The 16,506-nt window shown below is 35.3% G+C and overlaps 1 protein-coding gene across 6 annotated transcripts in view; it reads right to left on the reverse strand.

Moving 5' to 3' along the window:
• Nucleotides 1-305: 305 nt before the first annotated feature.
• TRAPPC13 (trafficking protein particle complex subunit 13) overlaps nt 306-16,506 on the reverse strand; it is a 40,095-nt gene continuing 23,894 nt past the window's right edge. For 2 of the 6 annotated variants that reach the window (XM_050793768.1, XM_050793772.1), the window contains exons 6-13: nt 14,245-14,317; nt 12,605-12,649; nt 9,506-9,523; nt 6,689-6,822; nt 4,313-4,511; nt 3,077-3,177; nt 848-998; nt 306-557 (exon numbers count right to left, since the gene is read on the reverse strand). In XM_050793768.1, coding sequence (XP_050649725.1) covers nt 450-557; nt 848-998; nt 3,077-3,177; nt 4,313-4,511; nt 6,689-6,822; nt 9,506-9,523; nt 12,605-12,649; nt 14,245-14,317 — 829 coding nt within the window. In that variant the 3' untranslated portion in view covers nt 306-449. Of the gene's footprint in view, nt 558-847; nt 999-1,039; nt 1,351-3,076; nt 3,178-4,312; nt 4,512-6,688; nt 6,823-9,505; nt 9,524-12,604; nt 12,650-14,244; nt 14,318-16,506 lie in introns of those variants that run through there. The other 4 variants (XM_050793769.1, XM_050793771.1, XM_050793770.1 and 1 more) reach the window with 4 other exon arrangements.

Below are 16,506 nucleotides of genomic sequence, written 5' to 3' on the forward strand. Positions count from 1 at the left end.
GCTGCTTTTTATGTACACCACTGTACTTTTTTTGCCTACTGGCTGCTCTTGCAGTACAATGGCAGAGTTCAGTATTTGTGACAGAAACCTTATGGCCTGCAAAGCCTAAAATATTTAGTGTCTTGTACCTTACATAAAAAGTTTGCTGACTTGTGTTCTAGATACTGGCTAGGGACAAATGGTCTCAGATACACAGCTTTTGGAGAACAAAGTCCAGTGGTCATCTAAAATGAAATGAAATTAAATAGGTGTAGAAAATCTACACATGTTCATTTCGAACATAACTTACAAGATAAAATCAGATCTCTTCAAAACAAATATTTAATATTTTAACTATTTTACAGGAAAGAAGTAACATATTTACTTCGCTGTTGACGTCATCATTTTACAAAGGTGACAAAAAGCAGTTCTGTGAAACTAAATGAAAAGCATAACGTTGGAAATTTCCTTCAGCTTTCCACTTTAATGGCAGAAGATACCACACAGACTTGTGCGATGTCATCATATTCATATGTTCTCTTTAAGAATGTGTCTGTTAGTCTTAAGCCAGAGATGCTCTATTGAGAGAGAGAGAGAGAAAGATGAGTCTAAGTTTTCATCCATTCAGAGGAAATATGAATATCACAAATGACTTTTGAAACAAAGACTTCAATTTTACACTGCTTGCACTTTATTTTGTACAGACATTTCATTAATTATTACTCAATTTTGAGGTGCAAACCTTCTGAATATAGCTTTCATTTTGGACCAAACAATTTGTTATGGCAATAAATAATGATGCATTGAAAAACCAATTTTTGTAAGTTAACAGCCCCCAAATATTGGAATTTTTGAAAAGACAGCATACTTGCAGTCCCTGTACTGAAGACAGCAGAGTAAGGGCAAGAGAGAGCGAAGAACTTGGATGCAGCTTTCCCAGCTGTCTTCCTGAAATTCCACACCAGTGGATGGAATTGGTATTGCACATTTCCAAAACCAGATCCATAGTCCTTTCACTGCTGGAGGAATCAGAATAATAGGAATAAATCTTGTTCATTTCACAAAGAGGTACTGCAATATTTCTACTATTGACAGTAAACTTGTTTTCTCCGTATCGAGGAGAATAAAAACCAGAAAGAGAAAAGCTATTACAACATTTATATGTCACCTAAGATAGAATCAGGAAGATGAAGTCACATCTTCTAGCACTTAAAACGGCCTCAGACTAGTCTGCCTGTCTGATGTTGGCCTTCTGGTTCTATTACTCAACACTGGCCTCCAGGTGCTGATCTGGTGCTGCCATTTTTCTGGGAGACTTCCACACATTTGTGACTAATCTTGTTGCCATATATTCTATTTCTGTTAGGTACTCTACAGGAAAAGAAGAAAACAACTGATTCTGGTCTTGTCCTTTTGATATTTAATCTATGTTACTTTACCATAACTTGGGAAACAACTGGCAGGATTCATAAGACGTAAATACTATTCAGGTTTGCTAACTGGATTATTTACCAAGAAAAGACTACTTCTGCTTATAACAGATATCACCGGTTCAGCTTAAATAAGTTAAAACAACTTTTAATGAAAGTATGCATATTGTTCTTTTTTAAATAACCAAAAGACTTATAACGAAAAATAGTCTCCTACCACCATTCATGGCTACTTATGGCTCTTTCAGCTATTTATTCTTATACTTGGCTCCAAATTTTAAATTGCTTATTTAAATTTTATTTTTTTTAGACATATTGACTTTATAATATTAACTTGTATATGTCTGTATCTCCCTAACAAATATTTGAGATGGCTACTATGTGCCAGAGACCAGGGTAGATGTACTACGTGAATATTGTTAATTTCACAAAAATTCAGTAAGACTTATATATGTTGTGTGCATGTGTCTGTGCATCTCTCTGGTGTGTAGGGGCAGGGAATGACATTTATATAGAGAGGAAATTAAAGATATAAGAGACATGTGCTTTTTAGAAAACTTATTTCAATCACCAAAAGTTAAAGTGAACACCAAAAGAAGTTAACTTTTGAAAAAAATAACACTTGTGAGCTGGTCAATAAACTGATTTGCTGAAAAAACTTAAAAAAAAAAAAAGAAAAATTTCCCAACACCCTGTAACACCCTACAAGCACAGGGTCTTTGCCCTGTATTGTTGTTTACTGAGCTCACGATGTGGCAGACACTAAGGGCCATGTCCTTTCTCTTGAATAATTCACAATCGAGCGAGAAAGAGACTAATACTTATAGCAATATATGAGTGTCACTAAATACACAATATATGAGTGTCACTAAAAAAACTAAGTAAATATTTTCTATGATAGAGAAGGCATGAATACCTGTGCTTTGGAAAGTCTGGGTAGCTTCATAGAGGAAGTGGGTATTTCTGTAATTTTGAAGGATAAATATTTCCTATCTTTCTAATACAAAAAAGTCAGAATAAATATGGAATTAAAAGGATTATGCATTCACACTAAGAGGGCTGAGATTCATCACTGCAATAATATCAAAATACCCCAAATAATAATACAAACCAAGTGGTAATACAAGTAGGAGCAGAGGGCATAGGACTGGAACTTAATTCTATTTTTTTTCTGGTTTCAAAGCCCTGTGCTCTTTGCTTCCTGACAGTTCAGATTATGCTCTCTCTTCACTGTCAAAACCCTGTTTTCGAATCAATGATTTCCCCTTACATTAAATCCATAAGCAATGTTTAGTTTCTTAATACTCAAGATATAGCTCAAGGACAAGTATGCCTCAAAAAATCTTACTACTTCAATTCATAATATATTAATACATAAGAACCTATTAGTTCATGTTTTGGTGAAGGAAGTATAAACAATGAATACCTACCTCATAGCGTGTGACACATGAACGAAACAAAATACAGAAGATGCATAATACAATAGGCCCTTAAAAATATGTAATTATACTGCTACCAGATGAAGAATTTTACAGTACTCAATATCAACATCAGAGAAGGCTATATGTTGAGGAAAACTTAAAAGGAGACAGTAACAAAAAGATTTTAAAATTCTATTCTAGGTAGGTGAGGTAGAAAGGACATTCATCCACAAACAGTGGCATTACCTGCAGTTTGTTATTTTACAGGTAATATGAAAAGGTTCTTCAAGGTTTACAGTATCTGGTATTGCCTCCAAAGACAACCTAACGTCTCCATAACCTGGAGCCTAAGAAAACAAGCAACACAGTTAATGTATTATCTATCACAAAACCTTTCCATTTTAATGAAGGCACCACAGCAGCACATTTACTCAACAGCTGTTGGGTTTCCAAGCTGATGTTCTAAGAAAATACTTCTGATTCACTTTATTCATCCCTCATTTTAAGTTCTTTGGCAGCTACTGCCTGTGGAATAGCACGGCAGACCTGGACTGTTTTTGTTATATAAATAATTATTCCATGTTCAGTAAAGATGAATCTCACAGGTAAGCAGTCAGTAAAGAAATTTCAGGGACTTGAAGGGACACTTTCCAGATGCTGTAGCTTCTATGTCTGTAACTCTAAATAGGCAGTTATTGTCTAAAGAAAGAGCGGGATGATGTTGAAAGGAGCCAGGAAGAAAATCATGACTTTTTACAAGATGCACAGAGGAGGATGGACTATAACAACAGGAAGGCTTGGAACAGGCCGTGGTAGAAAAATAACTAATGGCTATATTTAAGTGGGCCCAGGGATCATCATCATCATCATCATTTTTTAAAATTACTGCCTCAGTGAAAAGAAAAGTAAAATTTGGAATATATCAAAACAGGTAATATTCAGCATAAAGGGAGGAGAATCCTGTTATATATTCTTATAAGCATAAGAAAAAGAAGCCTGATAGCTATCCCTACTCTCAGAGAAGAAATTAGGTAAAATATGCAACCAATGCTTATAAGATAACTTTAGTAGAACTCACCTTTTTTAACATCTTAAAAATGGTATGAACCGAGTAGGTAAATGAAGTAAGTCCAAGAGTTTCAGGACATTGCAAAATAGAAAACCTTAATGTGTTTGGAAGTCAGAAGAAGAGTGGGCCTGTGTTACCAAAGGAGGGACACTTGATAAACAGTTATTTTAATTTCTGTTTGATAAAGAACACATGTATGAAGGATAAATTTAACATTTGACCATTTTTCATTCACGGCAACACCAGTTTTCTACCTATCTATCAGTGAAACTATTAATCTTTTCTTCTATAGTAGTATTAATGCCTTTTATAGTGCTCCAATTTTTTTACTGCTAGACGTAGAAAAAATTAAGTTGTTTTAACTGCCTGTCTCTCACACACCAAAACCCCAGTGAAGTTTTTTCCAAACTCACCATTCTTTGAAGTTGGCTGGTTTGTAACCTTCCCCTTTCACCTAGATTTGTTTTCCATACTATATCCAATTTTCCAATCACTGTTACTCCCTTAATGATGCCTGCTTTTTCTGCGAATTCCTTCTTTGGCTTTAGGCAGTATAAGTACTGGCGTGTATCCATTGGTTGCAAATATGCTCTTGACCCAAATGTAGACACACTGAGAGGGGTGGAGACAGAGATGGAGAAAATTCTCTAGCATCTTTTAAAAGAAAAACCATGGCTGTGATTGTTCCTTAGGATAGGAACTGGATGATGTACCCTCCAAAGATCAACAACAGAACATGTTAATGATTTCAACACAAATAAAAAGAATGTATACTGAAATGATTTATTTTTCCTTCATTTTTTTCAGTTGATATCGAAAATCTTGAGGTTCTTTATAGTAAATGGACCCTGAAAGGGGAGGTCCTTTTTTTTTTTTTTTTTTTTTTTTTTAAATAATTTTAAGAGACAGGGTCTTGCTCTGTCACCCAGGCTGGAGTACAGTGGTTACGATCATAGCTCACTGTAACTTCTAACTTCTGGGCTCAAGGAGGTTCTTTATAATAGAATGTAATATATTACTTATAAAATTGAACATGTATCAATTAACTGAAAAGTGCAACAGAAACCAGAACCTTAAGTATCCTGTCTCTTTTCTCTAAAATTATCAAAGATAATAGTTTAGAATAGTAAGAGACATGCCATTCTAAAGTAATTTTCAAAATGAACTAAAAGATCTAGAAAAGAATGGAAAATTGGTTTCCTCAGTGAGGATAAAGGAGGCTATGAACTTTTCTGTGTGTAACCAACCTAATAATATAAAAGCAAACTTTTCATTCCTAATTAAGAAATTCAGATGCTTTCCGAAGCTATTACCTTCTTCTTCTTCTAATTTTTTTTTTTGTTTAAAATACAGGGTCTCTCTCTGTCACCAGGCTGGAGTACAGTGGTGCAATCATGGCTCACTGCAGCCTTGAACTTGTGGACTCAAGCGATTTTCCTGCCTCACTCTCCTAAGGAGCTAGGAATGCAGGAGTGTACCACCATGCCCAGCTAAATAAAAAAAATGCTAAGTTGCCCAGGCTGGTCTAGAACTCCTGGCTTCAAGCAATTCTCTGGCCTCAGCCTCCCAAAGAGTTAGGATTACAGGCATGAGCCACCACACGCAGCCTATTACTTTCTTATCTGTATTATTGTCAACCCTACATTTATTCTTCCTCTTTTAAATTAGCTATGGAAAGGCATACGTATTTCCTTTTCACAAAATATTAAATCATCTATTGCTATGTTCTTTTGATGTTGAGAGAGTATTTCTTTTTTAAACCCACATTTACCCTTACTCTTTTTAACTTCTCCACCATTCCTTCACATTCCTTCGTTTTATCATTTGCAGGACAGCAATGATATCTATTACCTCACTGGATTTTTATGAGACTTAAAAGACCAAGTGCTTTGAATAGTAAAACATGAAATGCAAAGGGCTAGGATCTTTATTTTTATGTAATGGAGGGATGAAGATGGAGCACAGGAGATTTTTTGGAAAGTGAAACTATTTTGCATAATATAGTAATGGTGGATACATGTTATATATTTGTCAAAACCTACAGTGCTTGCCTATAGTCCCAGATACTTGGATCATTTGAGTCCAGAAATTTGACTTCAGCCTGGGCAACATTAATGAGACCTGTCTCTTAAAACAAACCAAAAACCAAAAACAATAAAACATACAACAAAACGTGTGAACTCTAATGTAAATTATAGACATTAGTAATAACTGTCAGTATCGGTTCATCAATTGTAGTAAATGTACCACATTAAAACAAGATGTAGGCCCGGCACAGTGGCTCACGCCTGTAAGGCCAGCACTTTGGGAGGACAAGGCGGGCAGATCGCTTGAGGTCAGGAGCTCAAGACCAGTCTGGCCAATATGGCGAAACCCCACCTCTACTAAAAATACAAAAATTAACCAAGGGTGGTGGCATGCACCTGTAATCCCAGCTGCTTAGGAGGCTAAGGCACCAGAATTGCTTGAACCCAGTGGTGGAGGTTACAGTGAGCCTAGGTCAAGCACTGCACTCCAGCCTGGGCCACAGAGCTGGACTCTGTCTCAAAATAAATAAATAAATAAATAAAAATAAAAATAAAATAAAAAACAAGATGTAAATAACAAGAGAAACTGTGAGGGGTGGAAGAGGGTATGTGGAAACTCTTCTTTCTGATGAAGTTTTCTATGAACCTCAAATTCTTTTAAAAAAAAGTCGATTAAAAAAAAAACCCACTCAAGAGGAACGGATGTTTAGAAAAGCATGTATCTTTCAAAACAAGGATAAAGACTTCTTAATTAATATTTACCATTCTCCAGCTTGGGTGACTGAATTTAATTCTGTTACATTGTACATAATAGATGGCTCCAATGAAACTTTCTCCATAAACATAGGTGAGGTTGTCATATTCTGAATCTGGGCTTCCAGAAATACTTCATCAGTCTGAGGATATGAAAAAAATATCCACCAAAGTGTGATGGCATTTAAAATATTTATCTCAACAAAAATATCTATCTATATGAAGAAAAAATATTAACCACAAATGTGATTAGTTCATGCCTGCAAATCAAAGTTACCACAATTAATGCAAGAAAAGAAATCTTCACCCTATCATAATTAACAGGGGCAAAGTCGAGTGTTAGTCAACTGATACCTTGTCAAACAATGGATGGAGGATAACTATGTTTTGTCTTAACATCCAAAAATACTTAACTAGAATTTCATTTACAAATACCCTAATTATTTTCATTAGGCATTAAAGTATTACAATGTGCTTTAGTATGATGAATATACCTATGCTCCTATAATTTCAGTATTACGTTAAGATGATTAAGTCTTCATTATAATACAGCAATACAACTTTGTCATATTGATGTCAATTTAGATAGTGTAATGACCACTAGTACTATGAATAATCTATTTTGTAATCTTGAAGGATTTAATTTTTTAAATTAAAGCAATTTGCGAGTGGTCATTAGTGATTGCTTAGTTCATTTTAAGTGTATATTGAGGGCTAAAAAAAGGATATGTGAATTATACTTCACCATCGTAGAGCTTTTAAATCAGGCAAGAGGTATTTTGTAGCTTCAGTGACAGATTTTAAAGCTGATGCTATTCAGCAACATTTGCCAGTAGGTAATTTAAATACTTAACTTTAGATAAATTAATTCCCCTAATTATGCTAAACATTATTTTATGCTATTTGGTTATTTTCCTTCATGTAATTGAAGGATAACAGACTAACTTGATTTATCTTTGAAACAAACCTACATAAAAAATGATACACTAAGGATATTCAAGAATTTTTTTCAAAATTTTCATAGTAATATGTGTACTACACATAAGTAACATAAAATCAACTATGACCAGAAAAATTTGCCACTTTAAGAGCTTTTTATTTTTTTGACATAGAGTCTCATTCTGTCACCCAGGCTGGAGCGTGGTGGCATGATCTTGGTACACTGCAACCTCCGCCTCCCAGGTTCAAGGGATTCTCCTGCCTCAGCCTCCCGAGTAGCTGGGATTATAGGTGCACAATATCATACTGAGCTAATTTTTGTATTTTTAGTAGAGACAGGGTTTCACCATGCTGGCCAGGCTGGTCTAGAACTCCTGACCTCAAGTGATCCACCCACCTCGGCCTCCCAAAGTGCTGGGATTACAGGCATGAGCCACCATGCCTGGCCTATGAGCTTTTATTTTATTTTCGAGACGGAGTCTTGCTCTGTTGCCCAGAGTGGAGTGCAGTGGCAAGATCTCAGCTCACTGCAACCTCTGCCTCCCAGGTTCAAGCGATTCTCCTGCTTCAGCCTCCCCAGTAGCTGGGACTACAGGCAGTGCCACCATGCCCTGCTAATTTTGTATTTTTATTTATTTATTTTGAGACAAAGTCTCACTCTGTCACCTAGGCTGGAGTGCAGTGGTGTGATCTCAGCTCATTGCAGCCTCTGCCTCCCGAGTTGAAGTGATTCTTCTGCCTCAGCCTCTCAAGTAACTAGGATTACAGGCAAGTGCCACCACGCCTGGCTAATTTTTGTATTTTTTATAGAGATGGTGTTTCACCATGTTGGCCAGGCTGGTCGTGGACTCCTGACCTCGTGATCTGCCCGCCTCGGCCTCCCAAAGTGCTGAGATTACAGGCATGAACCACCGTGCCTGGCTGAGCTTTTTAAACACTAACACCAAGAAAATGAAAATCATTTGCAAAAATATAATGATTAAGTTATAATACAATGTACTATTATCTAAAATAAAACAGATGCTTTAGTCTTTGGGACATGTGTTGAAATGAAAATAGAAATAAAATGTTTATCAGTTTAAAAAATGTATCATTTAGTGGCATTTTTTGGTTACTTGTTCTAAAAAAGTACATATATCCCATCAATCCATTGCTTTTAAAAAAAATAACCACAGACCCATATTTCAATTTAAAAACTGCAATTTTCTGCGTAAATTTAGGAAGAGCTTAGATAAAATGAAAGAAAAACAAGCAGCATAATGGAAAATCAAGTTAGTTTGAATAGTGTTAAGCAATTTGATATTTTAAAAATTAAGAATTCAGTGCTAAGGCAGTTGATGTTATTACATATGTAATGTGATATAAGCAAATGCTGCTTATTATAAATATAAGTTTGAAAATAAAATTTTAGCCAAGTTGGGAAAATTTGCTTTTCTTCTGTTTCATTTTGTCAAGCGGCCATCATTACCTGACCCACACTTAAAACTAAAACCACTGTGCATCTGAAAATGAATTTCGATTATACAGTCTACTCAAAGAACTGAAGGCTAGGATAATTGGGTATTTTATAGTAAGATGATGAAAATCACAAGGCCATTTTACACAAGGTAACATACTTCTTTAAAAAAAAAATCTAAAGAAGAAACACTGAAAATGAAAATTGTTTCAATATGACAATTTAACTTTTGAGCTAATTTTCCCCCACAGAGTAAGAAATTGATATAATAAAAAATACATAAAATTATATATAATCTTTCTGAAGTCACATAGGTGGTATTCACAACTAACTGTTTTTCCACTATGTTTTGTAAAGAGAGATTAATTAGGCAGAGTCAAAAAGTGGTGAGTAAGAAAAGTATAAAAATTTATAATAAAAAATCAAATTACCACAGAACTGAGGTCACTCTAATGGAAAAATAAAAAAGAATAATTAGAAAAATCAGAGTTAAATGTTAAAGAAAAAAGAATTACTTTAAAATAAAATGCATTTCTGCATTTTTTAAATTTACTAAACAAGACAGCATTAGTGAATAAGAAAGTAAACAGGAAGCAACATAAATATGACAAACCATTTTTCTAAAAAGGTGAAACTGCTAAGGTTAAATGACAATGGAATAGAGAAGAACACTATGGCTGAATACTCAAACAGTAGCAAACTGTTAAGGGCACATTTTGGAGCAAAGAGGTATATCCCATGACTTTCTAATTCTATAATTCTTTACCAACATTTTAATTCTTCATAGATAATTTAGGATGAATATATACTATCCTCCACATTCAGAATAGATATACACCGTATACTTTCTCTTAAATTTTATGTAATAATGGAATCCTTTTTTTAAGGAATATCTTGGGCAATTAGAGTTCCATTGATCACCTCAGGGAATGTGGGCTGAACCACTTCAAAAAATTAAGAATTTATTTTCTTCTTCTTAGCAGATTTCATAGTTAGCCTTTTTTTCCTTACATTATTTCTTCAACTGTTAATTAAGAGCAATCTCAAATGTCGCCTCCATCAAATGCATAGCTGGAAATCATTTTTCACCTCTCTAGGTACCCAGAATACATTACTTCACGATTTGGCTTATATGTGTGGGAGGGGCTTACATTATAGTTACGTCATATCAGTCTCCTCTACTGGAGGCAGGTCCCTTGAGGACTGGGAAGATGTTGTTTATAGTTCTCTTCAATACCTGGCAGGTGACCAAATGTTTGAATCCTGGCTTCTAGTCTCACCAATCTTCCTGCAAGGCTTTTCTATCTTAGAAAACTATGACAGTTTTTCATGAACTTGTTTTCCTTTAGGTGATTCACATATTACAGCATTATTAGAAACAGAATCAAAAATATATGTTTGAGACAGATGTGGGGCCAATAATATTAACTGTAAAAGGACTACAGCACAGAGCAATATGCATCACCTACTGATATTGCTGTGGTTTATTAACCCCTACAATCTACCTGAAATTCCTGGTTGGGGTCAACATAATCTGCCTCATGCTAGTGGCTGAACAGTATTTGTTTGTCTAATAGGTAATATTAAGTATCTTAGAGAGACCCAAAATGTTATTTGTTCACTCCTGATTTTTAAAGTGAGACCTATTTTCAAAAGTTCAGAATATTACTGAAATTATTTTGATTGAAGTTTGTTAGCAAGATTTAAAGATTATGTCAACATATAATGTTAACCGACAAAGGAAGTAAACAAAATTGTTGTGATTATAAAAATAGAATATTATATATAAGTGAATAAAGACTGCAAAAGAGTATGTATTAATGAAAAATCAATTGGTGTGGCGGAATTGTGAATTTTTATTTCTTTATGGACAGCGTGTCACTTCTATAATGTTTATAGAAAAACTAGCAATTTTAAAAATTATTCACAAATCACTCTAAATATTAGCGTTATAAAACTATTTGACAGGTATCTTAGTGTACTATCAAATTTTTAATGAAGAAAACCTAAAATAGCTGAATATGTGACTCCTAGGAGACAGTTACAGAAAAAAAACCCACCTATTGCCCTATTTTAAATGAATTTTCTAATAGAATAGTTAACATTTTCCCCTCATACTATAAATGAAATCTTTTCCAGCAAAATGGTAAATTAGACTATTTAAATCTCACCATGCTGACTAGCTATACTGTAATTAATCAACAGTATGCCATTAATAACAAAAAAGAGGGAATAAATACGTATTACTCCAACTCACCTATCCCCCACAAAAGAAACATCAACTTTGTAAACATCTAGTAATCTTTTTGATGATGCTTTTCCCTCTCGTCAAATATGTATACTCTTTCCTATGTACTTGATATTCCATGTCTATTTGTAACCCTGCTTGAATGCCTTTACTGCTTTGACACTTGTCTGTTTCCAACATGCATTCCTTTCAGACTCCAATCCAGCCTTTCTTCTCTTTCATAAAGCTTCTTTAAACTATTCCAAGATCACATTCCCGAGAGCTCTTGTAACACATTTTTTCATATCATTCTCACTATATTCCATTCTAGGTAGTTTTGTTATTATATGCATTTTTTCTTTTCTTCTAATAGGTCTTTGCTGCAGGTTAGGTTCCTTACTTTGACATCTTAGAAATCCTAGAGTATAAATTTTACTGAGTAAAAATTCAGATTGTGGATGGTAAAAATAAATGTCAAATTTGCCATGTGATTGAAAATGTCTGATTATTATCTGGTTTTAGAGTAGCAGAGATATAATCTTCATTTCAAAATACTGTATTTGGATATATTTGAGTTTATCACTGGTATGAAACACATGATTTTGGGGGATAAGAGGGCTATCAAGAGATCTGATTTTTCTGCAGCTCTAGAAGCCAAGATAAAACAAAATCTTAAAAAAGAAATCCAAGCAATAAATCCTTTCTCCTATGGCAAGTTCTATTTTATATCTTTTTTTTAGGGTAAAAGATAAAGTATCTTCTATTATAAAAGTTACTTCTATTTTTGCCAAACTTGTTTTTCCCAAGGAGCTTTTAAAGCCATTACACCAAACCCAGCAACCTAATTCTGGCTGGCAAACTGACTACCCTGGAAATAATTTAATGTGCTAAGCTTCACTTGTCAATATTTTTCCATGTGAATATTAAATCTTATTTTGCAGGGTTAGATCTACTAATTCAATTTTTGTAATATCCAGAACCACATGTAAATATTCAACAGATTGGTAGTGTAACAACCACCATTAAATGGAATGAGGGGGCAATCATTTAACAAAAGGAGATGAAAGCCTTATAAAATTAACAGTGAGAATAAAAATCAAGACACATTGATTCCATGTAAGTTGAAAAAGATTATAAGACCTACAATAAAATTATTCAATTTTAACTGAAATTTATGATTTTTTCAAATAATTTACAGTCACGTTGGCAATTTGCTTCAGTATTAGAAATGTATATAAGAGATTTTTAGTCAAATAAGATCTTAATGTTTAATATGAAATCCCATTAAGCACTCAACACTCACCTCTGCATTGTAAAATTTGGTTTTCACATCCAATGGTTTGAGAACCTGGTTAAATAAAGCATATCAATCAGGAAATTGTTATCATGTGACCATTTATTTTTATTTTTTTAAAATCACATAGCGTAAATTTGTCATTTTCCAATTTTAATCGTTAAAAGACTTATCTAATAGGTATGCAATATTCTTCCAAAAGAAAAAAAGGAAAAAAAAAAAAAAAGAATCCTAAATGCATGTTTTGAAAGGCTACCGTTATTTCTTTACTGGGTGATAGTTACATTACACGGGTTTTTGCTCCATAATATTTTGTTAAACAAAACACATATATTTTATGTATTTTTCTATAGGTATATTCATAAAAACTGTTTGCAAAAAAAGCAACTGAGCTGGGCGCAGTGGCTACTCTTGTAATCCCAGCACTTTCGGAGGCCAAAGCAGGCGATCACCTGAAGTCAGGAGTTCGAAACAAGCCTGGCCAACATGGCAAAACCCCGTCTCTACTAAAAATCCAAAAGTTAACTGGGCATGGTGGCGGGTGCCTGTAATCCCAGCTACTCAGGAGGCTGTGGCAGGAGAACCACTTGCACCAGGGAGGCGGAGGTTGCAGTGAGCTGAGATCGCATCATTTGCACTCCAGCCTGGGCAACGAGAGCAAAATTCCATCTCAAAAAAAAAAAAAAAATTGAATCACTTTCTATTTTCTTTCAAAAAGCATGCAAATGAATGATTCTGGAAAAGAATGGCAGATTTTTTTTTCCCTGTGAACAGTATTTTTTCTTCCACTTACAGAGGAATGAAAAAAAATCATATACAGCATCATATTAAGATCTATATTTATAATAGACATATGTGGTATTCACATTTCCTCACCCTCCTACATCAATGTGTTAAGCCAGTGGTTTTTAACTATTTTTGATGGACGCTGAAAACTGTGTATTAATACAAAACTCAAAAGTTCCCATGATTCCTGGAGTCCTTGAAGGAAGCTCAGTCTACTCACTCCAAGTCAATTGTCTCTCCTTTAAATTTCTTTAGAAATTTGATATTATTTATCCTCATTTTATCTGGACTTTACACTCATTTTATCCCTTGTCTACATTGTGTGTTTTGTCAGGCCATAAAAACAAGTTATTTACTTTTTAGAGACAGAGTCTTGCTCTGTTGACCAAGCTGGAGTGCAATGGCATGATCACAACTCACTGAAGACTTGAAACCTGGGTCAAGCGATCATTCCACCTCAGTCTCCCAAGTAGCTAGGATTACAGGCTTGTGTTACCTGTAGTCCTAGGTCATGCTGTCTGGGCTATCTTGAACTGGCCTCAAGTGATCTTCCCCACTTTGCTTCCCAAAGCACTGGGATTATAGGTGTGAGCCACTGTGCCAGACTCAGCTATTTTTTTCTTTTATTTTGAATAAACATCTTCAAGTTTCATTACAAAAACATATTGGCAATGATAATTCCTCTGCTTTTATTTACGTTAATTTAGTCTCAGTTTAGACTGCTAGTCATATGACAAATTCAAAAATATTGAGCTATTTGCTTTATTTGGATCTTGTTTTCCCTGCAGATAATCAGGAATAACTGTACACTACCAGGAAGAAAAAGGCATATAAAAACTATTTACCATTGTCATATTCAATACCTGAAATTTGAAGAATTTTCTAAAATACATTTTTTCTCCAGCCTGAGTTGTGTAACTCACAGCACACACCAAGCTGAAACAGAAAGATGTCTTAATGATTCTGAATCATTTTTAATTTTAATAGTAAATCAAACACACCTGAATTCTACTAAGAAATTAGGGAAACACATCTATGGTGTGGATGTGTGAGATTAGAGCAGGGGAAAATGTCAGAATAGATACAGACATAATTACACGAACAAGAAAGCTCTGATTAGTAAAATGAGATATAACATTTTTGGAGCACAAAATCAGAAACTTCTTGACTTTACCTGAAAGGTGAAATATATTCCAAAATAATTCTCAGAACAATCAAATATTTGAGTATATAAAACAAGTTCATGTAAACTAGAAAAAAAATATGGATTAAAAAATTTCCAGCTGGGCATGGTGGTTCATGCCTGTAATCCTAGCAGTTTGGGAGGCCAAGGCAGGCGAGTCACTTGAGGTCAGGAGTTCGAGACCAGCCTGGCAAACATGGTGAAACCCCATCTCCACTAAAATTACAAAAATTAGCCAGGCATGGTGGCGGGCGCCTGTAATCCCAGCTACTCGGGAGACTGACGCAGGAGAATCGCTTGAACCCGGGAGGTGGAGGTTGTGGCAAGCTCAGATTGCACCACTGCACTCCAGCCTGGGCAACAAGAGCAAAACTCCATCTCAAAAAAAAAAAAAAAAAAAAAAAAAAAAAAGGCGGGGTGCAGTGGCTCATGACTGTAATTCCAGCACTTTGGGAGGCTGAGGCAGGTGGATCACGAGGTCAGGAGACCAAGACCATCCTGGCTAACACGGTCAAACCCCGTCTCTACTAAAAAAATACAAAACATTAGCCGGGCATGGTTGGCGGGCGCCTGTAGTCCCAGCTACTCGGGAGGCTGAGGCAGGAGAATGGCGTGAACCCGGGAGGCAGAGCTTGCAGTGAGCTGAGATCACACCACTACACTCCAGCCTGGGCGACAGAGAGAGATTCCATCTCAAAAAAAAAAAAAAAAAAAAATTCCAGATAGATTTCTTAACATAAATGCAATGGGAAATACTGTTATGTAAAAAAAAAATTTTTTTTTTTTTTTTGAGACGGAGTCTCGCTCTGTCGCCCAGGCTGGAGTGCAGTGGTCCAATCTCAGCTCACTGCAAGCTCCGCCTCCCGGATTTACACCATTCTCCTGCCTCAGCCTCCCGAGTAGCTGGGACTACAGGCACCCGCCACCTCGCCCGGCTAGTTTTTTTGTATTTTTTAGTAGAGACGGGGTTTCACCGTGTTAGCCAGGATGGTCTCGATCTCCTGACCTCGTGATCCGCCCATCTCGGCCTCCCAAAGTGCTGTGATTACAGGCTTGAGCCACCGCCCCGGCCATAAAAAATTTTAAGTTGAATCAAAAACACTAAAACAATTACAAAGCAGAAACAAACTAGCATAAAATACTTGTAACAATACAAGAAAGTGGTTACGTTTTAATACTTAATATGACAAAGGGTTCTCATAAGTTAATAAGCAAAACACCAATATATCACTCAAAACTTGAGAAAAGGAAAGCACAGTTAAATCACAGTACCATAACTGGCTAACAAAAATGTGAAAATGTTCAGCCTTACAAGTATTCAGAGAAACACATTAAAATAATGAGGTAATATTTTTCTGTTTATCAAGATTTGGCAAAAATTCTTTATAAGTGATCTCAGAATTGGTGAGGGTTTAGAGAAACTGTCTTTCTACACTGCTAGTGGTTGGAAGAAATTTGGAAAACAATCTTTTAGTAAAAGAATCTTAAAAATGCTTATATGTTCTCATAGTAAAACCACTTCAAATATTCCACGAGGACACATTAAGGTGTTCATCTCTGTGTTACTTTTAACAGTGAAAAACTGAAAATAAATATCCAACATTACAGTAAACAGAAAACACTGTACAATTGTGTTAGATGGAGTCATGTAAAAAAAAAATTTTTTTTTTTTTTTTTTTTTTTTTTTTTTGAGGCAGGGTCCCACCATCACCCAGGCTGGAGAGCAGTAGCGTGATCATGGATCACTGCAGCCTTGATCTTCTGGGCTCAAGCGATCCTCCCACCTCAGTCTCCCAACTACCTGAGACTACAGGCATGCTCCACCACGTCCGGCTAATTTTTGTATTTTTTGTAAAGATGGGATTTCACCATGTTTTCCAGGCTGGTCTTGAGCTTCTGAGCTCAAGCGATTATAGGAGATTATAGGAGATTATAGGAGATT

Source organism: Macaca thibetana, chromosome 6, assembly GCF_024542745.1.
Source record: "Macaca thibetana thibetana isolate TM-01 chromosome 6, ASM2454274v1, whole genome shotgun sequence".
NCBI lineage: Eukaryota > Metazoa > Chordata > Mammalia > Primates > Cercopithecidae > Macaca > Macaca thibetana.